General features: G+C 30.6%; 2 protein-coding genes and 1 pseudogene across 2 annotated transcripts in view; 1 reads left to right on the forward strand and 2 right to left on the reverse strand.

Annotated features, from left to right (window-relative positions):
• The window catches only part of LOC145194394 (SCO-spondin-like), an 89,305-nt gene that overhangs the window by 56,516 nt on the left and 5,608 nt on the right, over nt 1-27,181 (reverse strand). Inside the window, exons 4-16 of the mRNA XM_090084290.1 lie at nt 23,784-23,945; nt 23,448-23,630; nt 22,497-23,099; nt 22,096-22,275; nt 21,460-21,624; nt 21,112-21,285; nt 7,459-7,644; nt 7,169-7,342; nt 6,716-6,889; nt 6,423-6,608; nt 6,133-6,306; nt 1,862-2,023; nt 1,546-1,716 (exon numbers count right to left, since the gene is read on the reverse strand). Of these exons, the coding sequence (XP_089940416.1) occupies nt 1,546-1,716; nt 1,862-2,023; nt 6,133-6,306; nt 6,423-6,608; nt 6,716-6,889; nt 7,169-7,342; nt 7,459-7,644; nt 21,112-21,285; nt 21,460-21,624; nt 22,096-22,275; nt 22,497-23,099; nt 23,448-23,630; nt 23,784-23,945 (2,694 nt within the window). The remainder of the gene's footprint in view (nt 1-1,545; nt 1,717-1,861; nt 2,024-6,132; nt 6,307-6,422; nt 6,609-6,715; nt 6,890-7,168; nt 7,343-7,458; nt 7,645-21,111; nt 21,286-21,459; nt 21,625-22,095; nt 22,276-22,496; nt 23,100-23,447; nt 23,631-23,783; nt 23,946-27,181) is intronic.
• Nucleotides 13,085-14,026, reverse strand: LOC149892934 (uncharacterized). Its single transcript, XM_090098723.1, has one exon. It carries the CDS (start codon nt 14,024-14,026, stop codon nt 13,085-13,087), a length of 942 nt encoding a protein of 313 aa, XP_089954849.1.
• LOC149892935 (uncharacterized) lies at nt 16,291-17,481 on the forward strand (annotated as a pseudogene).

The raw sequence follows: 27,181 nt of genomic DNA on the forward strand, positions 1-27,181 counted from the left end.
AGTCAGTTTGGGAGTCATGGAAAAGAAACCTGAAAATAATCAACCTGATTCATAAGGCATCAAGTTGCATCAAAAATCTTCCAAAGAATCTGGTGAGAAGTTCCATATGCTACAAGAGAAGATGTGCCAGAAACCTATGGTAATGTCAAAACCATTTTTAATCTTATTCAAGCTCTGGTAAATCAGTTTGTTGTTTCTTATGACACGAAAATGGCCAATATTCTTTTAAGCCTTCAGTCTCATTCTTGTATGTATCCATGCTGCTGGTGTGATGTCAGTGCCAATGAAATTGAAAAATCAGGATCTCCTCGGACAATAGGCACTCTAACAAAGGCCAATGAAGTCTTTTTGAAATTTGGTGGAGTAAAAGAGCCAGAGATTTTTCTAATGCTGTGCAAGCTCCAATTTTGTTCAAAAGTTTTGACAGTTTCCCAATCATTGATGCTGTAACTCCCAATTGAGCTCCACCTTACAATGGGTGTAGCTAACCGTGCCCTCAGCGCCTTGAAAGAAAAATGCCCTGAAATTATTGAATGGTTGACTTCTATTCATATTTCACCTCAATCTTTTCATGAAGGTCAGCTTGCAGGTACTTATTGCAGAAAAATTCCAAAGACTGTTGATCACCTTCAACTTTATGGTAAGAAAAATGCTTTTGAAGCTATTCCACTCATTGAGCTAATGAGAAAGCTCAACAATGTGGTAGAGGCATGCTTCGGAAACAAAATGAGCAAAGATTACAACCTATGAATTGCTGAATTTAATTCAAAGTAGTTATTGTAATAAAAATATTATGTTTAGTTTGATTTATAAAATCTAGAATTATTGTGCCTCATTACTTATCTGGTTTATAAAATATTAGTTCATGTTTGTAGCTGACATAAGTGTAGTGAATATAAAAAGTAATAATGATCAAACGTTAAATTTATTATTAAATATTTCAGAATAATGGTTGAAGAGTTAAAAAATTTTCCAAAGGTACATAGCTATCTTAATTTTTATACCTCCTCACTTATTATTAGAAAAATTCATCCTGTAAAAATGCTAAAAATGGCTGTTATCTATAATAAAAAATTGCAAGAATTTTACCAAACTTTGAATTAAATTTTCTCTGGCTTCTTCCAATGGCTGAGTTACATTTTCGAAGTCAGGGGGGTTTATCACCCCACAAAAGGGTTTTCTCGTGTTAGTCAGATTAATTCAACTCCAATAATTAGGAACAGTGACTATTATGTAATGCTGCAAAAGGATTGCAATTGTAAAAAACCTCACAAAAATTGTGATTATTAATACTTAATTTGAAAAATTTAGAGCTCTTTTGAAGTACTACTGAAAACATTTAGAGAATTCTTTAATACCAGGGATTTTAAAAGAACTCCAATATTTTTAAAGAACATAAATACTTTAAAAGAGCACCTAAAATAAACACTAAAAACCTACTCAATGCAATACACTCATGATGTAAATGCAAAACATGCATCATACAAATACACATGAATACAAATATAGATACAATGTTTTGCTGTGAACTAGTTAACTAATTACTAGCATTACCAGTTGGGCAAGCAGTAGTGTTACAAGGCTCATAAATAACCATGAAATCAGCATTACATTGATACAAAGAGGAAGAATTACTCAAACAGTAATCACGAGCTCGTACACGTACTGGATTTGATTGTGTTGATCTGCATGACGAAGAGCAAGCACTCCATGTTCCTCAGTCACCGAGTCGATAATATACTTAATTTTCATAAATGAAAAGGTTTAGACATGTCATTGAGCTTGCTCTGAAATTTTAAAACGTATTTAGAATACTTTTACATTTAGCTTTAACTAGTTGATAGTTTATTAGAAATTATACCTGGACAAGCAACTTCTGCGTTACATGGGGTAAAGTCAACTAACAGTACATTCTGGCATAAACCTTCAGGTGTGCAAGTTCGTGTGCGTTTGCGCAGAGGATTATTAGAGTTGCATGTTGCAGTACAATCGCTAAAAGTAGTCCACTGGCTAATTGCTTGTACTAAATATGAAAAGTTTACAAAAATATATACGCATATAATTTGATTTTATGTAGAGGGAAGGCTAATAATTCTTACGCTAATCATTACAGTGGCAATATTGAAAAAAGCATAGAGTATTGGTATTTAAAAAAACTTAACTCATAGTCATTACTGCTCTCTCAATATTTATTATTCTCAGGCAAAAGGATTCATTTTGATTACAGTCTGCAAACAGTGTAAGGTACAGCAAATTTTTTGATTCCAGTTAAAAAATTATCAAAAATTCTTTTTATCAAGAACATTAACGAACCTATTAACAACTACATTTGATTTGCAATAGTGTAGAATATAATTATTTAAGTCATTCGTTTTCCAGTATGCAAAAAGAAAAATTAAAAGGTGGACAAACCAATTTGAGAGGCAGTGTAAACAGTAAAAAAAAATTCACATTTTACTCTAAAAGTTTCAATGACTCATGACTTAATTTGGTAAATGTTTTTGCATGCATTTGCAACAATCTTCAAAATTCACAAAGTTGGGAGTAAGTTTTACATTTTTTAAAATGATACACAACATCATATAGCACATTGGTTTTGGAAGAATGAAAGCAGATTTTAAAAGTAAATCTTCAGTAAAATAAACATAATTAAGGCGAAATTACTTTTAGAGAAATATCGGTCTTAAATACATTTCTTGAGGAAAAATTCCTTAGGGTACTATGAGCAAAGAAAACCAAAATAAATTATATACATAAATATTAAGCTTTGCTCCTCTCAAATATATAAAAAGATAAAGTAAGTATTTATTGCCTTTTTATTTTATGGCACTTTGAATAAGTTATAAGAAAAAAATTCAATGTTTTTTTTTTAATCAATGCATAAGATTGATCTTTTTTTACAAGGTGACAACCTGCTCTCTTGATGAATATTGGAGAAAGATAGACTAAAAACCTAACATCTCCAATCAAAGAAATGAGCTAAACAACCGAAACACCAGGTGGACATGCGTACATGAAAATAAGTTAGCTATACCAATCAAGTTTAAAACTGCTTTTGTAATAATGACCAAAAATTGAATTGTAACTACACTGGCAATTTGACTTGTTCAATTATTAAGGTTTATAAAAATTCTGTGACTATTTTAACATTTTTACAAATAAATCAAGACCACAGAAAAATCAAAAGATATCAGGTAAAACTTGTTTTAAAGAACCAAGAAGTTGAAAGAAAAACACTAAACGAACTTGAAGATAAAATCTATTGTCTATTCTAGAACAACAGCTAATGTAAGAAACATTTGCAGACATACAGAAAGATTGAGAAAATCTAGGAGACTTCTTGAAAGAATTTGTATAGCTAGATTTTTTCAAGAGAAAATCTCATAGTTTTTTGAAGAAATGTTTTTTATTAAAAAATCAACATAAGAATTTATTTGCATAACATTTATGGGAGAATTTTTGGGAGATTTTTTAAGAGACTTTTGGGAAAAATAGAAAAGAGTTTTTGAGAGAAGAGATAAAGAAGTAGAGCAAAATTTTGAAAATAGAAAGAGAAAACATTAAAATGAGGGTACTTCTCATTAAAAAAGATAATTTGGTCATGTGCCAAAAGGTAGTCAGAGAAATACTTTAAGTGACTCATTTTTGCATATTATTATCTACACTTGTAAGTATCAAAAGAATGTATACATGAGTTAAATAATTCAGGGTATGAAGTGAATCGAGTAGGACCATTAGAAAGAATCAGCATAATTTAATTTGTATTTTGATTGTAGAATTGTTACATACTCAATATTAGTACAAAGATTTTGTTTTTTAGCTTTGCGTAGGTCTAAAGTCTTAAACTTATTGAAAATAACTTAAAAACCATACACAACCATACCTGACTCACAGAAGAGCGACTCACAAACCACAAATATAATTACAAGACTGAGGGCAAAACAATGCACAAAATCCCTTACATAACTAAACAAAGCAAACACATTACCCAAATAATAAATGATATCTTTGAGATAAATATTACTCACCATTCACAAAATATCTTTCGTACCATTATCTCCAGCCTCACACAATAGCTGCACACAAAAACACACCAAACACAGTAAATTCAGAACCATCAAAACAAGTAAAAAATTTACCCAAACTTATTCTTAATAAAAGAAATAATATTCAATGGTTTTTTCAATCATTTCAAATTTAGAAAAGAAGAAAAAGTTAGGAGTAAGTGTTTTTTTGTTTTGACTCGCCCTCTATCTCTATTGTTTTTTGCCTTGATAAACAAACATTGCATATGTTAAGTGCTTGTATGGCTAGTCTTATCGTAAACATGTTGACTTTTCAAACATTTGATTAACTTGAAGCTTAACAATAACACCTCAACGTAAGTAATAGATATTACCAAACTCCTGGTTTAAAATTTATATTATTTTAATAAGAAGTATCATTGGTCTATATTGTCTTCAATATTATTTTAAAACCATTAACAAATGCTTCACTCAAATATATACTTTGATTGCTTTGGAAAAACTAATAGTAACATACAATCAAATCTCTATCAAAAAATGTTCGGCTTATTATCATTAAATTCCATTTCAAAATTGCCTTTTTTGAAATAAATCTTAAAAATCTATTATTCATATCGAAAATATTCATCTGCAAAGTATATTTATTCTTTAACCTTTCTATTACTACGAAAATGTTCTTTCCTTAACTTCTCTTCCTTTTCTTTTCCTAAAGTCTTTCTAAACCTTTCTCTATCAATATGTCTGAGAATGCATCTTAAATCAGGTCGTTATCTAACAAAGACTTTTATTTTATGTCTACAAGAAGATTTATTGTTTTTATTACGACCACCGATTAAATGTACTCTGAACAAGAATTAGCAATTATTCATATATTGAGATTATTCTATAGCCTTGATCTGTAAAAATCGGAAAAAGTTAAGGAATTGTAGCATACGATACAAAATGAACATTGATTCATCCCAAAAAAATGAATGGAACATTAAGCCATTACTTTAAAAGCAATATAAAAGTTAACTTTGTGATTGTAAAATTTTGCATCCAATCAACAAAGTGCATGTTTAATTTCTGATTTGGCTGTCTTGCACTATTAATTATTCGGAATATAAATATGCGGGAATGAAAAACAAAAAAGAGTAGCAAAAAAAATATCAATCAGCTGAGATTTAAAACTATTTAAAAGCAATTAAAAAACAGCAAATAATGAAGACATTTAGTCCACAGCAATTGATGAAAGCATTCCATATATATCCATTTGTTTGCAATAATTTAATCAACATGAAAAAACAAGCATAAGAAATATGTTCACTTTACATATACAAACTTAAAAAAAACAATGACCTAATTAACATAACAAGTAACTCCAGACAATGCAGTAAATTCAGTTAATTGATGTAAAATAATGTGCAAAACATGACTTGATAACTCAAATAAATAACTCAATATCTCTATGTTATGACTGTAACGCATCAGATTGTGATTGTAAAACCTGATTGAGTCAAAAATTGAGAAAGTAATACAAGCAAAGGTTTATATTAAAAGCGTCGCATAATTGTAAAGTATTTTCCTTAAGTGTACTCGATGGTATACCTGGACAAGCTACGCCCACATTACAACTTTGAATATCCACAAGAACAGCTCCGTTACAAACTCCACCAAGTTCTATTCATGGTAGGAGTAGTATCTCCTTTCTGACACGGCTGACTGCATACAGAAAAGCATTAAAAAGATTACAAAACCCGACTGAGAAAGTAAAAAAATTGAGAAAATATAACAAACGAAGGTTTGAAACGATGAATAGTTGTTAAGTATTTTCCATAAGTGTTCTCGATGATATACTTGGACATCCTACGCCCACATTAAAACTTTTAATACCCATAAAAATAACTACGTCACAATCTCCACCTAACGAAAACCTGAACATGACCGAGTTCTACGCATGGTAGAAGCATTATCTCCTTTATGAAACGATTGACTGCATACAGAGAGGACAGATAAGTGGTTAGATATGCAATAAAAAATTAAATAAATATTAAAAAAGTTTTTAATAAAAGGATATAAAACTCTGAACACAAGAAAGAATTAAAAGAACATATAGAATACAACTCACAAAGACATGAAACTCCCATATTGCAGCCTTGAGTTTCAACACTTACTCCAACACATCCACCATTTAATGTATCTCCTTGACAAGTCCTTGTATGACTTTGAAATGGTGATGCACTGGGATTAGACTGACAATTCTCTGAGCATGCACTCCATGCACTCCATGCAGAATAGGTACCTGTTGAGAACAAGACTTCTAAGAGTGAGAAGCTGCTGAAAGCAACTAGTTAACATTGTTTCCTACTTAACTAACATATACAAAAAAGGGTACAATTTTAACATATCAGCTCGTGCCTAGACAACCAACATTTTGATTGCATAGCTGTTGATCAGTCCTACTAGAACCAACACATCCTAAATAGTTAGGGTTCCACGTAGAATATCCAACACAAGATCGCTCTCTGCTCTGATATGGTCCATCACCAGCTGTGTTACAAACATCCGAACATGCACCCCAAGGACTCCAAGCTGTCAATGTTCCTATGAGAAACCATATTTTTATTTGATTACATAAAATGAAAAAAAGAAAAAACTTGAAAAAGTAATACTCAAAAACTAAAATTGGAAAGTATTTTAATAGAGCAAACCTGGACAAAGAACTTCTACATTGCAGCTTACTGTGCTTATTAAGATCGCACCATTGCAATTGCCACCAAAAGTAGAGCCTGTACAAGTACGAGTTCTGGTAAGCCTAGGTAAATAAGCATCGAGTTGACAAGATGCTGAACACGCTCCCCATGAGCTCCAATCACTGAGAATACCTTAAATATGGTGGTCAGACAAATCAGGAAAGCAAAGTAGGAACAAAAAACACCAATAATTGAATAATATTCTGCCACATTTGTTTAAAAACATACCACAACATTTTTTTGTTGTTACTCTGTCTAACTAAAGAACATCAAATAACAAAGGAAAGTTATGGAGTTTGTTATCCTTTTTGATAGTTCCATTCATGCAAAAAAGGTAAGCATTCAAACTACGCCCAGTAAATGATTACCGACTTATTTAAAAACCCTGGCTCAAATGACAATATAAAGTACCTGGACATGACACTCCCATATTGCAGCCTTGAGTTTCAACACTTACTCCAACACATCCACCATTTAATGTATCTCCTTGACAAGTCCTTGTATGACTTTGAAATGGTGATGCACTGGGATTAGACTGACAATTCTCTGAGCATGCACTCCATACACTCCATGCAGAATAGGTACCTGTTGAGAACAAGACTTCTAAGAGTGAGAAGCTGCTGAAAGCAACTAGTTAACATTGTTTCCTACTTAACTAACATATACTAAAAAGGGTACAATTTTAACATATCAGCTCGTGCCTAGACAACCAACATTTTGATTGCATAGCTGTTGATCAGTCCTACTAGAACCAACACATCCTAAATAGTTAGGGTTCCATGTAGAATATCCAACACAAGATCGCTCTCTGCTCTGATATGGTCCATCACCAGCTGTGTTACAAACATCCGAACATGCACCCCTAGGACTCCATGCTGTCAATGATCCTATTTTAAAATTTTGTATATATACAAAAATATGTTTTTATTGATAATAATTTTTTTTTTTTTTTTTTTTTTTTTTATTTTGGTTTTTAAATATTGCGGTCGTATTTTATTTTAAAAATTTTTATTACAAAAATTTAAAAAGTTCAATTGTCATAACTTTATAATCCTAATATATTGATATGGCACAAAAGTTGATTATGTTTTTAAAAAACAGCTTGAAGAGTAAATTACAAGAGTGTCAGAATTGGAACGTAAAGAAATTGAAAACTTGTCGAAAATTGATAAACTAGTGAGTAAAAATAATTTATTAACAGAACGAGTTAAAGTATTAGAAGGAAAAAATGCAGACAGCAATTTAGATTGGAGTAAATTACCTAATACGAAGAAGTACGATAATTCTACAGAGGAATTAAAGGTGGATCAGGTTATTATTGATTTAAGTAAAGATGTAAGTAAAAGAGATAAAAATATTATTTTTTTTGGTATACAAAATTCAACTGATTTGGATGCTGGAAATAGAAAAAGATTTGATGAAAATATTCTTAAAAATCTCTTTTCTGAAGTAAAAATTATTCCTGAAAAAATAAAAAGAATCCATCGCTTCAAAAGTAAAAATGAAAGTAACTTAAAAATTGAAACAAGCACACCTTTGTTGGTCAAATTACCTGATAGTTCAAATAAATTCGCAATATTAAAAGCTGCCAAGCATTTCTGAATGTTTCAAAAAAGTATCTATTTATCCAGATCAAAATGAATTAAAAAGAAAACTTACAAATAGCTTGATTATAAAAAGAAGTAAACTAAATGAAGAGCTAAATTCAAAAGGTCAGTTAAACAATCCCTTTCGGTTTGGAATCAGAAATAATGAAGTTAAAAAGATCAGATCAAATTAGTCAAAAAATAAATCAAAAGAATAAGAAAAACATATATCAATGTATGAATTCCAATGACAATGTTTCTGTTTACAAATCATATGATTCACTGAACAGTAAAACAATGCTTGTTGATTCAAGTATTAATAGTAAAGAACTGCATCTGAGCAGTAATTTTCTAAACTGTTTTTATACAAACGCTACATCACTGAATAACAAATTTGAGGAGTTAATTTACGAAATAGCTTGTAATCAGATGCAAATTATTATGCTTTGTGAAACCTGGTGGACTGATAAATCAGCAATAAACATTAAAGGTTTTAACTTGTATAGAAAAGATCGTGGACATATCAGAGGTGGAGGAGTTTGTATAAACATAAAAAATACAATAAAGTCTTATCCTGTGACTGAAAACTGTTTAGTTAATAATGCCATTAAACAAGTATGGTGTTCAGTTGAGATTGGTCTGGAAATTATCTTATGTGGATGTATATATAGAACAGGTGTTGGTGATATATCAAGTTGCCAGAAAATAACTAAATCCATTCGACATGCTTATAAAGCTTGGAAAAATGGTACATACACGGGAATTCTAATCTGTGGAGATTTCAATTTTTCAAATATAAAATGGTTCAATGATGGTTCATGTAAACTCGAAAATGATTCAGATTTGATTGCCTAAGAATTTATAGAATTTTTAAGTGATTGCTTCATACATCAAAATGTCTCGTTGTCAACATTTCAAATTAACTTTGGGTTTGACACAAATTTATTAGACTTGGTCCTCACAGAAAATAGAAATTGGGTTTTTTCTTTGAATCATTTACCTCCCCTAGGTGGAATTGAACATGGACACCATATATTAAACTTCAAATATTTTTATAAAAATAACAATATTGATCAAAAACCAAAAATCAAAACAAAATTATTATATATTAAAGGAAATTATGAAGAACTTTCAAAATATTTCACAAGTTTTGATTGGGAGAAAGAGTTTAAAGATTTAAATGCTAGTCAAGCTTATAAAAAATGGCTAAATATATATCATACTGGATGTGGTAAATTTATTCCAATTATTAGTTATGATACAAATAAAAAGCATGCTCCATGGATGACTAAAGAACTTCGAAAAATGATTAAGTTAAAGAAAAGGTTATGGTACAAATGCAGGCATTCAATATTTAAACAAACTGACATGGTAAATATCTATAAAACATTAAACAGAAATGTAAAAAAAAGAGTCAATAAAGATGTAAGAGCTTTTGAATTAAATCTGCCTAAAAACTCAAAGAACAACCCTAAAAGTGTTTAAGCATGTTTAAATAGTAAGATAGTTATAAAAGAATCAATTAAAGCACTCAAAACTTTTGATGGTTCAATTATAACAAATGAAGTAGATATTTGAAAAATTTAAAAAGTTTTGATATTCAATTATAACAAATGAAGTAGATATTGCAAATTGTTTAAATGAGTATTTTGTTTGAGTATTTTTAAAAGATGAGGTGTTAGACCATGTAACTTTTCCTTCAAAATGTAATTTTTATTGTAGCGATCCAAGTTTTAATGACACTGATGTTAAATATCAGTTAATAAACCTTAATGTTAATAAAACAATCGGTGTTGACAAATTTCATCCTCGTGTTCTCAAAGAATGTTCAAAATCACTATCACATCCTTTATCACTGATTTTTAAAATGTCATTTCATAGTGGTGTTATACCAAACGAATGGTTAAATGCAAACATAATCCACTATTCAAGAAAAGAGATAAGTTAGATCCTTCAAATTATTGACCAATATCAATAACATCAATAGTATGCAAGGTTATGGAGAAAATTATTCACAATGCTATGATGAACCATTTAACTTTAAATAAGTTAATAGCAAGTGAACAGCATGGATTTGTTAATGGTAAAAATTGTTGCTCCAATATATTAGAGACTTTTGATTTTATAACAAGCAAATTTGAAACTGGTAACAATATTGATATAATATTTTTGGACTTTGCAAAAGCCTTTGATTCAGTTTCTTTATAGAAATTATGCTGCAAGCTATATGGTTATGGTTTTCAATCCTATATCCTACAATGGTGTAAATCATTTCTTAGTAATAGAAAACAACGAGTAGTTATGGGTGAGTTTGTTTCAGATTGGCAGGAAGTCACAAGTGGAGTTCCCCAAGGTTCTGTCCTCGGTCCACTTCTGTTTATCATATTCATAAATGACTTAAAAATAAATATACTAAATAAATTAGAATTATTTGCCGATGATACAAAAATAATGTCAGTACTCGATAATGATAGTAACTCCAACGCTCTTCAAGAAGACTTAAATAAGTTATTAGATTGGTCAAATAAGTGGTCTATTAAATTCAACAGAGAAAAGTGTAAAACAATGCACATTGGCAATTTGAATCCTCGATTTAGTTACAAATTAGGAGATCACATTTTGCAAAAAACCGATGTTAAAAGAGATTTAGGTGTGATAATATCAAATGACCTGAAATGGGAAAATCATGTTATCAGTGTAGCAAATAAGGCAAATCGAACACTGGGTTTTTTAAAACACGGATTCAAATACCCAGCTAACACAAAACGTTCGAGCACTTTCGAAGAACGTTAGAAACGTTCGGGCACGTTCTAAGAACGTTCCGTAAAAGTTCTGGATGCATGTTCACTAAACCTTTTTTTAGCGTAATTTATTAGCGCAAGTTTGGCATAAGTTTAAAACTGTAAAAGTCGTATTCACCAAAACATGCGCAGCTGCGCCACTATGAAGCAAAAGCTAAAAAAGTGGCCATAAGTGGAATTTTTTTAATACACCATTTTCATTTGTTTTTTTTTACAACTTATTAGAAAAAATATAAAATGATAAGAAAAATATATATTTTAGTTCTCTCATGTCTACTATCCAAGTCAGAGAATTAGAACAATAATTTAATAAAAACGTTTATTACTTTACAAAATTTTGAGTTTTGGCCGCTTTTGACCATTTCGCTTCACTGTGCTGCGTTTCAAAAAAACTTTTGTAAGTTTTTGCGTAACTTCAGTTCTAAACTATCGGAATTCTCAAAATGAAACGGGTTCACAAAACTTTTTAGAAACTTGCCACTGATCTCTATAATAACTGGATAGCGCAACTCCGAGCAAAACTTCTTATATTTTGACGCCAAAATCGCCATATTGGAAAGCCCCCAAAATTTTAATCCAGTAAGCTTTAAGTTCTGTTTTTCGGCTTACCGCTTTTTCGCTTTATCGCACATATCAGATTTCATTGTTCTGGGGCTTTCCAATATGGCGATTTTGGCGTCAATTTTGATATTAGAAATGCACTATCCAGTTATTATAGAGATCAGTGATCTTAACATATATAAATTATATATATTACGATAAGGGTTAACAAAAACCTTAGATATTAATAAAAAATAACTACATCATAATGATATATCATCTTTTTTAGATGCTTGATATATCTTATATATAATCATCATAATGATATAACATCTTATTAAGCTTGATGTATCTTATACATAATGATATAGCATCTTATATTAGATGATATATTGTCATGTTATTAATATCACATAATTTAACATCTTTATAATGTAACATATAACATCTTATAAAGTTGTTATACTATTATATATATATATATATATATATATATATATATATATATATATATATATATATATATATATATATATATATATATATATATGTATATATATACTTATATATTTATATATTTATATATTTATATATTTACATATTTATATATTTATACATTTATATATTTATATATTTATATATTTATATATTTATATATTTATACATTTATATATTTATATATTTATATATTTATATATTTATATATTTATATATTTATATATTTATATATTTATATATTTATATATTTATATATTTATATACTTATATATTTATATATTTATATATTTATATATTTATATATTTATATATTTATATATTTATATACTTATATATTTATATATTTATATATTTATATATTTATATATTTATATATTTATATATTTATATATTTATATATTTATATATTTATATATTTATATTTATATATCAGTATAACATCTTTATAAGATGTTATATTATGTGGGGATTTGTATTTTAATTGCAACAGTCCCGGCGCTACTGCACTTTCGCACCCCCCTTTTTTTATAATTGATTATGATAGAGAATTTCATGCTGATTCAGAAAAATATAAAAACATAGACTTGAAAATCAATGGAAAGTGCTCTAATTTGAAGTCAAAGTTTTAAAAAATCCCACTAAAAACACTAATATTTGCCATTTTAAAAACCATATCACGGTAGCAAAAGTGAATGGATGATTTTCATCGTATAAGTACTTATTTTAAATATTGCGTAATTTTCTCTAATTTCTCTAGAGCTTGCTCAGGCGTAGCTAATGATCAATAAAACGTATGCTACAAGAACACAACAAAATAGACTTTTTTTTTATTTATTTACATTTACATGTATATAAATTAAACATTTTTAGAATAAATTCATTTTGCATTTTTGCATTTGAGTTCACATAGGATAACTTGCTACAATTTGGGTCCAAAAGTGAAAGAAGCGATGTTCATTAAATCGTTGTACCCACATAAACTCTGATAAGTAATCCGGAATCATTTCACGATTAGTAGGCCCCATCATAGCTTTTAATTTTGATTTGGCTCGACACCACATTGCTTCCACATGGTTCGTAGTAACTCCTGTGTGAGGATCAACAAAATGAAGTCTATGGTTGACGGTGTCATGTTGATATCCTAAGGCTGGTAAGTTATTGTAAGCATCCCACATGTCACTCCACACAATTGAACCAGGACGAATCCATTGTTGTATTATAGGAAGCAATGTAGCGGCGTCTCGATTCGCAACAGGAACTAAGAAACCTTTCTTTGTTTCTGGCTCATAGCCTCCAAATATCCATTGTTGTGGAACTAATCGACCAACTTCGTATTTCCTCCTAGAAAATAAAGATTCATCTATTTCCACAACACAACCTGGTCCACCAATTTTTTCTGGATTATTTATAAAATATGAAACACAAATGTCTCGACAAAACTGATTCCAGTCAACAACCGAATGACCGCTGCCTATACTCAGTTCGTGTTTGACATCTTCTAAAGACATGCCTCGGCTTGAGACAGCGCTTCTACACCATATAAAAGTTATTGATATAACCTGCCACAATTCCAAGTGTGAGTTTTCAAAAAAACTCCCTTTTCTGATACTTAAAGTTCTGCGGCAACGTTTAATGGGGCATCTCCAAACCACTTTATCCACTGCTCGCATATAATTTTGCTGTGTGCAAGGTACGCCACATAAGTTACAATTCATAGAGACTGCCAGTAAACCATACTCTCTGCACCAAAGTATTGTGGAGTCCAAGTTGTTCATAAATCGTGCTCCAATCTGTGTAAGAGAAATAGAGTCGAATTCATCCATAGTTGGTTTTCGAAGAGCCATATTGTAAAGGAAAAAATAGTATGAAATGTCGGCAAACTTTCTTTCGGCGAGAGAAATTATAAAGAAAGAACAAAAACAAAAAGAACATGCTGCATTGCTGCATTGCTGCATGCTTTTATTACGGATTTACTCCTAAATTATTTGGAACACAAATGAAGATCACAATGGAAAAAACGGCAGAGTCACATTTTTATAATTTTTCAGTTATGGCCCTTGGGTAATAAAGCATTGAAAAATACTTCTTTTAAGCCAAGTTTCAAATGAAAAAACCGACAGTCTATGGTAAAATGGAATAAGAAAATATGGTATACAATGGAAAAAACAGCAGTGTCCACCAGTGACAAGGAAAGAAAAGGCAGGGTCCATATAATAACGTTATATGTGACTCTGCCGTTTTGATTTCCATTGTGATCTTCATATATTTAACTATTTCATAATTATTATTTGCTACACTTAATGGCTTTTTTATTTTAAATTAATACTTTTTGAGCACGTAAACACCTATGCCTCCGCCTTTTTTATTGCTTCCTCGTGGTTGGCTAATTAGTTTGTAATTTGCCAAACTATAATTAGAATTCAACTCTAGAGGACATTCTGAATCATGCCAAGTCTCTGACAGAGATATGACGTCGAACGTGTAATTTATAATAGATAGAAATTCTTTAAACTTTTCAAAATTTTGCCGCATGCTTCTTATGTTTAAGTGTAATATAGAAAGTAAATTTATATCTTTTTTGATTTTAAATTCATAAGGATCAAAATAGGGTGTTTTTATTAAGCTCATTTGAGTTCCAGTACACAAGCTCATTTGAGTAACCAGTACACAAAGAATCTATACTAAAACAAAATGGCTGACTACAATGCTACACCTATTGTTACAGACAAGCCAAAAAAGAGAAAGAAAAATGGCAGTAAGAAAGACATAGCAAAGAAACAGAGGTTGTCATCTCATGTAACTGGCCCTGACTGTAAATGTATAAGACTTAAATGCTTTCAAACAGTCAAAGAAGAGAATAGAGCCTTGCTCCTCGAGTCATTCAATGCATTACCAACAAAGGATGCTCAGGTGAGTTCTTCTTTTAAGTTTTAAATTAAACTCTTTAAATATAGTTCTAGACTATTTTTTTATTTATAATACTAGCTCTAGATTTAGGTCTAGACCTAGATTCATAATTTTAATGCACCTGTTATTCCACCATGAACATGTTGATTAAATAAGACAAAGAGTTTCTCATTCTCATTTTCATTCAAATTTAGTTAGGTCTAGAATAGCTAGACCTGTACATCTGAATCATAACCATGGTAGACATCTGGTTGTATTACTGTGTTATGATACCCAAGGCTGGTATTGTATGTTTAATAGGCATTTTTAAGTTAGTTTTTTAGTGGGGTGGACCCAATATCACAGTTCATTGTTCTATTTGAACGCAGCATACCAACAAGCCTAGACGTCTATCTAATAAAAAAAAACTTTATAAAATCGATAATTCCATTATGTTCAACTATCTATAGACAATTCTTGATAAATTCGATCATTCTATTATGTTCAACTTTCTGAGTAGGTCCTAGCACAAAGCAGTGAAATTTATTAATTCTAACAAAGTAGGTAGGCTTATATATTTTTAAATTTTATAAAAATGCTTGTGTTTCCAAAGATGTGTGACCGGTTGCGTTAATAATCTTATATTGCTTCTTTTTACAGGATTCCTATCTTGCTTCACTGATCACAGTCGCGGAGATTAGCCGAAAAAGACCTCGAAAGGAAGAGCCTAAAAGTGCAAACAGTCACAGCTATCACTATAAAGTATTCCTGAAGAGTACAGATGATGTTGACCCAGATTCATTTGCCTATGTTTGCTTTCAAGCCTTCATCTCCATCTTTGGAATTAAGAAAGGGAGACTTGAGACTATCAAGAGAAGTCTTTCTACTACAGGTAATTTATACTACTAGCAATAGTTTTTTGTTTCAGTTTGTGGAGTAAAAAAGCTATTTTTTCTTATTATAGTTAATGTAAAAAAAATGCACATTTTTCTATAATCCTTTCTTGTCTATATATTAATATTTTTCAATATTTAAAAAGAAATGTTGAAATTCATAAAGAGTGCTGTTATTCTCTGAACATGTATTTTTATAACTTTTTTAAAATTTTTCTTTTAATTTTTTTTACTCACCCCAGGCCTGCCTCCTGTTGATGGACGAGGAAAGCATGGCAGTCATCACAAAATATCTGATGAACTGCGGCAGAGATTAAGAGACCACATCTCTTCGTTTAGGGGTCGGCAGTCTCATTACTCACAAGAGAAGACGAGACGGCTGTACCTGCCAGAAGAACTCAGCATCTCCAAGATGTTTGATTTATATCAAGAGAAGTGGTCAGGAGACAGTTTAGTGTATGAGTCACACAGGCTTATATTCAACAACGATTTTAACATAGGCTTTGGGTACCCAAGAACCGACACTTGCTCAGCCTGCGACCAGTTCTTGGCAAAAATAGAAATTGCTACAAAGACTCTTGAATTAGACCCAACAAATGAAGTCCTCATAAGGGACCTGAAGCAGTTAAAATTTCAAAAAGATCTCCACCAGCGAAAGGCTGACACATTCTACCGGAGAAAAAGACGCTAAGCGAAGGGCCAAGATTACACCTCATCTTGAGGCCTTTACGTTTGACTACCAAAAAAATGTCAACCTACCCAACAAGTCCACCAATGACTTTTACTACAACAGAAAGCTCACATACCAATCATTTAACATTCACCAACTATCAACTGATGATGTTTTTCTTTACTGCTATGATGAGACTGTCGCTAGGAAAGGTTCAGATGAGGTGGCTTCTTTCCTGTATGACCACATCACAACCAAGGTCAGCGAAGAGGTTACTCACCTTAAACTATTCTGCGATTCCTGCTCAGGACAGAATAAGAACTTTACCCTGATTCGGTTTTTAGATTATATGGTGCACCATAGAAAAAGGTTTACGTCAGTGACAGTGACATTCCCTGAGCGCGGACATTCTTATATGGAGTGTGACAGGGACATGGGTCCAGTAAATACAAAGTCTAGTGCTAGTGTTCCAGAAGACTGGATAAAAATAATTAGTGAAGCACGAAAACATCCTACACCATTTAACGTGACTGATGTTAAACAGGATCTGGTCAAAAACTTCTCCGGCTTTCTAAGGCCATTGTATAAGAAAGGCTGCCCGTTCCCCACGCGCCCCATTCGGGAAATGGTTTTTAACAAGGATGAAGGTCCAGGGACCGTTTGTCACAGAGACTCATTGAACGGTATTTTCTTGAAAACAAACATCATTGTTCCAACGAGAAAAAACAATTTTTCAGTATGCACAGCAGTGCCAGTAGCTTTGTATGAAGACAGACTGGCTATATCAGCTGCAAAGTACAAAGACCTCCAAGTCCTCAAAAAATTTACCACCAATGAGGCATTCTATGATGCTCTGCCGTATGACAATAAAGTTGAAGATGAGGGTCAAGACCAGTGAACGTTCATGCATTTTTTATTTTTTTATTTGTTTAAAATAAAAAAATTTTAAAATTTAATGGTTTTATATAGTTATTTCTTATGTGTTACAATAGAAAAACAGGCAAAGTCCTAATCAACGGAAAAAACAGCAGAGTCCAATCTGAACACATTTTGAAAAAACAAAATTTTCCATGAGCTAACATGATTTTCAGAATATTTATTTGTTAAAATTTGATGCTTAAATGGATGACCTTCCCTTAAAAATTAAAAGAATTTACAGTTTCTCACATAATTTGTAATAAAAAGGTTTCAAACCTTTAATTTAGGTTTTCTAAAATTGTGAAAAATGTGACTCTGCTGTTTTTTCCATTGTGCTCTTCAAATTTTGTCTGTTATTTGTACGAATCAATAATTTAAACTGATTAAACTCAATCAAATTAATTGATTGATAAAATGTATTTTAAAATATATATATTTATTGGCTCCAAGGTTTTTTATTTGCTAAATTTACTTAAAATATTTATTGGGATAAATGGGCTTTTTTAAAAAGATTTTCCACACGTTTTGAAAGTTAGTTGCGGTTTTTCTTTTTTTTTTTTTTTATGTGTGTAAACCATGTCAATTTTGCGTGGAGTATTGCTTCACTCTTAAAAATCTTTTTATTAAAAAAAAATGGCGAATATTAGTGTTTTTAGTCGGATTTTTTAAAACTTTGACTTCAAATTAGAGCACTTTCCGTTGATTTTCAAGTCTATGTTTTTATATTTTTCTGAATCAGCATGAAATTCTCTATCATAATCAATTATAAAAAAAAAGGGGGGGGGGTGCGAAAATGCAGTAGCGCCACAGTCCCTGTACAACAATATAACATCTTTAAAGATATAATAAATTTATAATATTTATATTTAAAGATATAAATATTATAAATTTATTTAATTTGATACCTGATCATTTTGATTTGATACCTGATCACTTTGAATATATTGCTTTAAGTCATTAGTCAAAAAGTTTAAAGTATACACTGCTTGGCATACTAACACAGGCATAGTTAACATGAGAAACTTAAAAAAGCTTTTGTTTCATAGATTTATTCTGTCTACGTATGTTTGCATATAATGCATACATGGTTAAAAAAAATATTTCTGTTCTATTATTCTTTATTAAAAAAAAAATTATTTACTATTTCCATTTTTTAGGTGCTAATAGTTTTTTATGTTGTAGTTCACTTCACATTATTAAGTTATTGTAGAGCGCTTCATGTTGTTAATAACATGTAAAAAAAATTTTTAGTTTATGAAGGGACAATACTTCAATTTCACAAAGTGCAACATGTTTATTTCAAAAATCAAAGTTTTTTTGAATATTTTAAATAGCACATCGTTGTTCTTTAAAATTTGAAAACATCTAGTTATTTAACATTAGTGCTAAGCTTAAAACAATATTATAATATAAGGTCATATAGTTTATGATAAAAGATCATGTAAAAAAACAATCTTTTGTTTCGGCCAAGGTGAACAGTTATTCTAACATGATGTCAATGTTTCCCAAAAAGGTTTTAGCTGCTCTTAGGATATTTAAATATTTTAACATTTTAAAGATTTAAAACTTCTTTTTTTTAGAAAAGGGTATCATGCTTTGAACTGTCATGTTGTCATTGATACTGATGGAAAGTTTAGAGATGTTGCAAAGTATCCTGGATCGTGCCATGAGGCTTTATCTTTTCTAATTCTGCATTAAAACAGTCAATAGAATATGATCCAAATGCAGGTTTCCTTTTTGCAGACTCAGGATATGGGTTGTCACCAGTCATGATTACACGGTTTAATCAGCCAGCTACACCAGAGGAAATATATTTTAATAAAGTTCACCATCAGGTATGTAGTGATGTGGAGCAAGCCATTGGATGTCTCAAAAACCGTTAGAGGTGTTTGCACAAAAGTGGTGGAACACTTCAGAACACCCCTACATTTTGCTGCAAAATATTTTCGACATTAACTTTGAGGACAATAGCTAAGATGATGTACATGGTGTTCAACCTGAATTAACTCAAACCAACCAAATTCGACTTGGTATTTTAAGAAGAACACAAATCAAAAACTATAAGTTTGTAAATCGAAGGCGATGATATATTGTTAAAATGTTGCATGGGTGCCTGCAGGATATTTTGTTTTAGTTATGACACTTTTAGGCATATAAGCTTAAGTATGTTCATGTTTATGTCAAATGAGATTGATTTGCAAATATAAAAAAGTGATTGGAGTCTGAGAACAAGAATGTACCAAAAAGGTTTGCCCAACTACACCAAATATTAGGGCAATGAGTTAATAAAATAGCATTAACATCACGAATGACATTATGTCATTCTTTGTGTAAATGATTAACTATGTAATGATAATGTAATATATATATATATATATATATATATATATATATATATATATATATATATATATATATATATATATATATATATATATATATATATATATATATATATATATATATATATATATATATATATATATATATGAACGTTCAAGAGCTGTCAAAATAACGTTTGAAGTGAACGTCAATACAACATTTGCTATCTGTTAATTGAACGTTCGATGCGAACGTTCAAGAACAGTAAATCGGAGTTCACAAAAGTTGGTTCACGTAACGTTTGCAGCGAACATTAAACGAACCTAAACGAACGTTCGGACAACGTTTCTTGAACGTTAATTGTTAGCTGGGTTGATGTTTCCATATTAAAATTGTTATACAAGTCAACTATTAGGCCGCAGCTTGAATATGCAGCATCTGTATGGAGCCCATATTGTACTAAAGATATTAAGAGACTCGAAAATGTACAGTGTAGATCGACAAGGATTAAATCACTGAATGGTATTTGTTATGAAGAAAGGAGAAAAATATTGGGTCTACCAACCTTACAAGAAAGGAGAAGAAGAGGCGACTTAATAGAGATGTTTAAGATATTAAATTCAGCTGATTTGAAGAGTCTTTGAGTTTTTATAACAGCATGTCCAGATATCCTTATAATAAAAGAGTTCATTGAAAATATACTAAGAAATTATGCAGGTATTATTATCTAACAAACAGAGTGGTCGACGATTGGAATTTACTGTCACAGGATGCAATCGATTCTGCAAACAAAAACACGTTCAAAAATAAAATAGACAAAATTTTGAACATTTGATACCAAACTGTATTTACGAACTTTTATTTTAATTACGAAATTTTACACTTAACGGCTGTTACAGTCAAAACCCTGCGTAGTTTTGACTAACCAAACTTAAATAGTTTGTACAGCAAATTTTATATTATATTATATTATAAATGTAAAAGTCAGAAACCTAACTCCTGAGTGCTAATTCGAATGCTTGTTAGAAAATCTGCATTTGTGTGTTTTCGTAATTAGGACGAAAAGAAAAAAAAAGGAGGGTGCGAAACGAGACAAGCGCCAAAAATTCTCATCAAATTTAGCATAAGTTCATGAAATGTGAATCTTCAAGATGAAGATAACTTTCATGTAACTAAAATTAATAACTATAAACTAAAACTAAAGAGAATAAATGAAAAATAGCAAACAAAAACGACATACCAGAACAGTAAACATACACATTGCAATTTTGAATGTCTAAAAGCGCTGCATTGTCACAATTGCCTCCAAGTGATGCTCCCACACAAAAACGATTTCTTGACTGAGTAGGAACTGTTGTTGTTAATTGACAGGAAGCAGAGCATACACCCCAAACACTCCATAATGACAGAGTTCCTTAGAAATTGTGCAACATTTTACAATTTATAAAAAATAGTTTTTTGACAATGGAAATTCACCGCTACTTATTTTCATGTTATTAAAAAAAAACAACTAATTTATCTGCAGATAAACAAGAGTTTTTTTTGTTTTTAGGCAGAGGGTATGTTTTTGCTTAGTATGAACCTTTACCTGGGCAAGGAACATTAGAATTGCACTCTACAGTTTCTGAATAAAGACCAACACAGCTACCAAGTCCTAATCCACATGTTCTAGTACGAGTAGCAGTAGGAGGACCAGTTGATAGTCGACAACTTGCAGAGCACTGGCCCCAACTACTCCATTCACTGAACACTCCTATCAAAATAAAAAAAAGTTGATTAGACTGAACTTTTAAACTTTTTTTTAATAAAGTTTAGTAACTTTTATTTATTATTGCATGAAGTAACATTACAGTAATGATATGATTTATTTATGTGAAGTAAATTCAAAACACTATTCACCAATTTTACTTTCATATTTTTATTTCTCTGTTTTTTTTAGTTAATGGAGATTGTAATTTTTTGCAGCTTCAATTTACTTAATCTTTAAGTAATTGATTTTTTAAAATGAATTAAAAGTTTCAACTTTCTTTCCTTCTGTTCAACTTTCTGTCCTTCTGTCAATGCTAACCAAAAAAAGTCATTTTTAAGTTTATGTAATAGAAATCTAACAGTTTTTTTCAAAACATTCTCAGATAAATCTTTTTTTTATTTTAACTAAATAAAAGTTTTGCATACAATTTCTAAACTATTAAGTATTATTTTTTTTTTTATAAAAAAAGCTTACGACATATGGCTGCGCAGATTATGTAATCGTATTTAGCTATGTTTCCAATTACTTCACAATCTTCTTGAACTTTAAGTGTATTAGGATTTATGCAAAAGCGCTCTCGCCTACGATAACCAACTGCCCCACAAACTACAGAGCAAGATCCCCATGTACTCCAACTTGTCCATTGTCCTTGGGCTTAAATAACAATATAGTTCCTATTTTGCATAAAAACTATGAAACATTATTGGACATCCTTTTTTGTATTTAAAAAAATCTATTATACTTTAATCATAAGTGAAATGCGTTATCATAAAAAATTTATATTTGTTTTTTTAAAACAATTTAAAAAATAATATTGAAACTTCAAAATTTACAAATATTATTTTTAAAAATGTATTTCTGCTAAAGCTGCTTACTTTCGCATTCTAGTTTTCCAAGTACTAAAGAGTAAAAATCCTCAGCTTTAAAAGATGCAAGTTCAGAAAAGTTACTGGCAAAACTATTATAATACACGTCTATTCCATTAACAACATAATGTGACATTCTGTTTATGTCAGTAGGATTAACATCAGGTCCTATTGCACCTACAAACAATAGAGCTTCACTTTTGACTAGATTCTCAGTTTGAACTCTATATGCATAACTAGGTTCAATGTTCTCATAACCATCAGTGAGAAACAGAATTACTGGTTGCACATTTAATCGCTGACAACCCTTGTATGCATCTCTTGCTTTTAATAGACCATCATTTATAGCTGTTCCACCATTTATTCTAGGTAAAGCTGTCATAAAATTTATAAAATCGATTTTATTAGTTAGAGCACCACAAGGAGAAGACACAACAGCATAGGATGCAAAGTTTACCACAGCAACTTGGACATTTGAATTTGCACCAAAATCTGAGTTTGCAATAATACTGGTGGCAGACCCTCTTTCTTGAGACCAAGATAAATCATCAACACTTGATGAAGAATCCAAAACAATAACAAAAGTGATGTTCAAACTGGAGCAAGATCTTACTAAATAAAACCATTACTATAAGATAATGTTGGAAAAGAATTATAAATGAAAAATCAAATTTTACCAAAAAATGTGAGTAATAATGCATGATTTTAAAAACAGAAAACTTTTGAAGAATAGCTGAAAACATTAAAAGGACACTTTAATACAAGACATTTTAAAGGAGTAACACTTTGAAGGAAAAAAAACAATTTAAATGAACACCTAATATCGTCACTCAAGTCTGACTCAAAGTAATCCATTTATAATAAATATCTAATTACATTCATTTACATATGCATGTAAACACATATATACTAACACATATATTAGACATATATACCTGTTTAACTAACAAATAATATTACCAGTTGAGCAAGCAGCAGTGTTGCAAGGCTCATAACTAACCATAAAATCAGCAGTGCATTGATACAAAGAGGAAGAATTACTCAAACAGTTATCACGAACTCGTATACGTACTGGATTTGATTGTGTTGTTCTGCATGATGCAGAGCAAGCACTCCAAGTACCCCAGTCACCAAGTCGATAATCTATGTAATTTACATAAACGAAAGAGGATATACATACATAATCATTTGCTAGTTTAGAAGTTTTGTTAAGTTTGTTACATAATTTTAAAAAATATTCAGAATATTTCTAGTTTTACTTTTAAAATGTTGTTATTTCAATTTAAAAAAATATACCTGGACAAGCAAACTCTGTATTGCATGGAGTAGTGTCAAGTAATAATACACCCTGACATAAATTAGCTGGTGTGCATGTTCGTGTGCGTGTGCACACAGGATTATTAAAGTTACATGATGCTGCGCAGTCGCTAAACGGAGTCCACTGGCTAATTATTTGAGCTAAATATGAAAATTTTACAAAAATGCATTTCTATATAATATCTTATGTGGAGGGAATGGTAATAATTCTCATGCTAGTGTTTACAGTAGCAATATTGAAAACTTAACATTTTGGCATTGCTTAAAGGATTCTTTTTTAATGCAGCCTTGAATCAGTATAATACACTGCAATTTTTTTGATTTTGGTAGTAACAAATCAAGAAATGCTTTTTGTTAAGATCTTTTATAAATATGTTAATATTGCATTAGAAATTATATGTTTTTATATTATAGTATATATATTTTTATATTATACATATATATTTTTATATTATATGTTTTCATTAGAAATTATATGTTAATATAACTTCTAATGAAAACATATAATATAAAATTAGTGTAATGATTTGCCCAAAAGCAGCAATAAAGTTCAATTTCTTTAAGTTTCGCTTTTTCTCATTTACTATATTGTCATGTTATATTGCCTCCTAATTATTCACCCTTTATCAAACTAGATTTACCTAATAAATTATTATATATTTTAAGTTTGCAAAAATTATAGAAAAAACCTCAAAGGATGTTCTTTCTGTTTTTTAGTTTAATGTTTCAGTTGTGTTAAGTTTAAGTTTTAGGCTAATGTTAAAGTTGTGTTAGAGTTTTCAGGTTGTAAACTGCTATACAGCCTTATTAACAGCTTATATAGCAGTTATACAATATGTTAATTTTTGGTTTTTCTGAATTGAAATCTGTCTTCAAAAGCCCATTCATCATATTCACCAACTAATTAGCAAATGCCGTTGTTGATTCAGCTTCTATTTGTTTTAAGGAGTTACTATGAGTTTAAATATGGAGTTGCATGTTTTCTCTTCATCACTGAGTGTATTTATGTTATCAAAAACTCTACCTAAATAATGTAGATAATTTAGCTCACCCTAGATTAACTAGCAGAAAGGTTTGAAATCAACCATTAAAGATCATTTGACATTTTGACATTTTAAAAATTTAAAGTTCATACAGAGATAGCAAGGTTGCTTTAGGTATAAAGGTTTAGAGATACTTTAATAGTAAATTTTCCTTTAACAATTTTTTCAAATGTTGGTTTAGCTACTCAATTACAAAGTGGTTTTTTTTGAAATTTATTGAAATGGGGAAACCTTTGACAACGTTGTACCTTTAGTCATTTCGTGCTGTTGGCATACTATTATCATTTTGAAAAAACACGCATTGCCATTTGAAAAATTAGTCTATGACAACTCTTCTGAACGTAAAAGATCTTGCTCGGGATAGATTTTGTATATCCACGAGAAATTATAACTTTTGATTTTTAAAAAGTAAATATTTGTGTATATCTGACTTAAATAATAAATCTTTCATAAAAAGTTGTTTGGTTGATGTGTGACATAAACACGTGACGAAATCCTTTTTTTTTGGAAATCTTTAGATGACTTGTTACCCTAAATGGGGATTGAGATGATAATTGTTAAAGAACCCATCTCATCTACCTTTGACCGGCGCACAGTGGAGTATTTGTATGACAAAACTGCTCAAAAATATTTTATGAATTTTTTTTCGCTTTATTAGTTTAAAACAAAGAGTTTTATTAAAATTAAATGTTTAATTAAAAAAATAAAATTTTTTAAAGAGTTATTTATTATTAATAAAAAGACATATTCGCTTATCAAAGCTTCATGCTGAGATCATCATATTGACTGCTTCTTTAGAAAAAGGCAACGTTTTTTTATACCGTTTTGATCTAGAACTACTTATGTATGGGTCTGAACTCAATAGCAGCCTATTTAATACGTCTGTATTGCAGTCGATACGAAAAAACTTTCGACTAAAATTTTGTCTGTACTGCCGAAAGTGTTTGTTTCGGGCTTTAGCTGCCTCCTCGGATAACTGGCCGATAAGGAGGATTGCATGATTTATTACTTCGGCACCATGCATCAAAACTTTATGCATGGTTGGAGACATGGGATACCAACCATACAGATTGATATACAGTTTAGCAGTTTCATGAGCAAATGCGTCGAATTTAACAGCATCAATTTTATATCCACTTGAAATGACTTCAAGAATAACGTGTAAACCTTTTATCAAATCCAAGTTAACACCAGTTATTTGTGAAGATAATTCCGGGTTTGAAAAAAATCTTCTTGACGTATTGCCGTCATTCGTATTTCCGAACCCTGCTATAGGTATATCTACTTGAAGCCCTAATTCTTCTTTGAAGGATGTTTGTATTTTCTTCTTTGCTTCTTTGACAATTTTTTTTTCCTCGTCTGATCGAGCTTGCCACTTTTTTAAAGGTATTTTATAAGCTAAATGAAGAAGCGATTCAAAAAAGCGGATCCTTGCATGAAGAATCGAGAGTCCAAATGAGATGGTTTCCGTATTGATTGGCTCTTTTTTAATCAATTTATTAAAATCTTTCGATGTTTGTCCCCAAATGTAGCACCTCATAGTTGATGTAGTATCAGCTGCAGCGTTGCACACTTTACCATCTACCATTGTAAAAAGCAAGGTATGCTTTATTTTTCCAATTTCATTGGGCAACCTTGTTTCCCTGAGATTCCTCATTTGGTTTTTTACGTGCTCTATCTCGTCCATTGTTATGTCTTTAGATTCACTAATGAAACGTATTCGAATGGGCCTGCAGAACCTTGGAGATGAGGTGACTGGGTTTTGCCATATAATTTTTTCCTGTTGGCCATCAATTTTAACAATCATTCTCAGAGGTACTAAAGAACTTTGAAAAATATTTGCATCACTGTCGGTGTTGTTTTGAAATTTTTGTTTAAATTTTGCTTGTTGCGATCCATCACAGCTCCATTTTGATATTAAAACCATATTTTTCTTTTCTTCAATTGAACACTTTTCTACAACCTCTGAGACATATTTAAATAAGCGTAATGTAGTGTGGTCAAGTAATGCTTGTAGTTCAATTTCAGCTGTTGTTTCGGTTACTTGTATCGATTCCTTATTAGGGTAACATTCTTTTTTGGCTTGTTGTATTATTGAGTAGCAGGGGTAGACACTTTTGTTTCTACTTTGAATAAGTTCCCACTGTTTTCTGGTAAAATCGCCTTCTACAAACAGTGCCAGTGCCTCTTGAGGTGTTACCTTATTGACAGTTACTTTTTTAAAAGCAGAGTTAAATGCTTTTCGGTATTTCTTTGCTCTGGTAGGCGTGGCAGTAATTTCATTAATAAATTTTGAAAAATCAGTATTTCCTGAAGTGTGCTGGCTCATTCTGG

The sequence above is a fragment of the Hydra viridissima genome, unplaced genomic scaffold (genome assembly GCF_058129835.1).
Source record: "Hydra viridissima isolate aposymbiotic clone 2 unplaced genomic scaffold, HvirCarnegie_v1 scaffold_1, whole genome shotgun sequence".
Taxonomy (NCBI): Eukaryota; Metazoa; Cnidaria; class Hydrozoa; order Anthoathecata; family Hydridae; genus Hydra; species Hydra viridissima.

What these genes read in the sequence shown, in the direction of transcription:
- LOC149892934 (XM_090098723.1), bottom strand. Translation starts at nt 14,026, where the DNA reads ATGGCTCTTCGAAAACCAACTATGGATGAATTCGACTCTATTTCTCTT.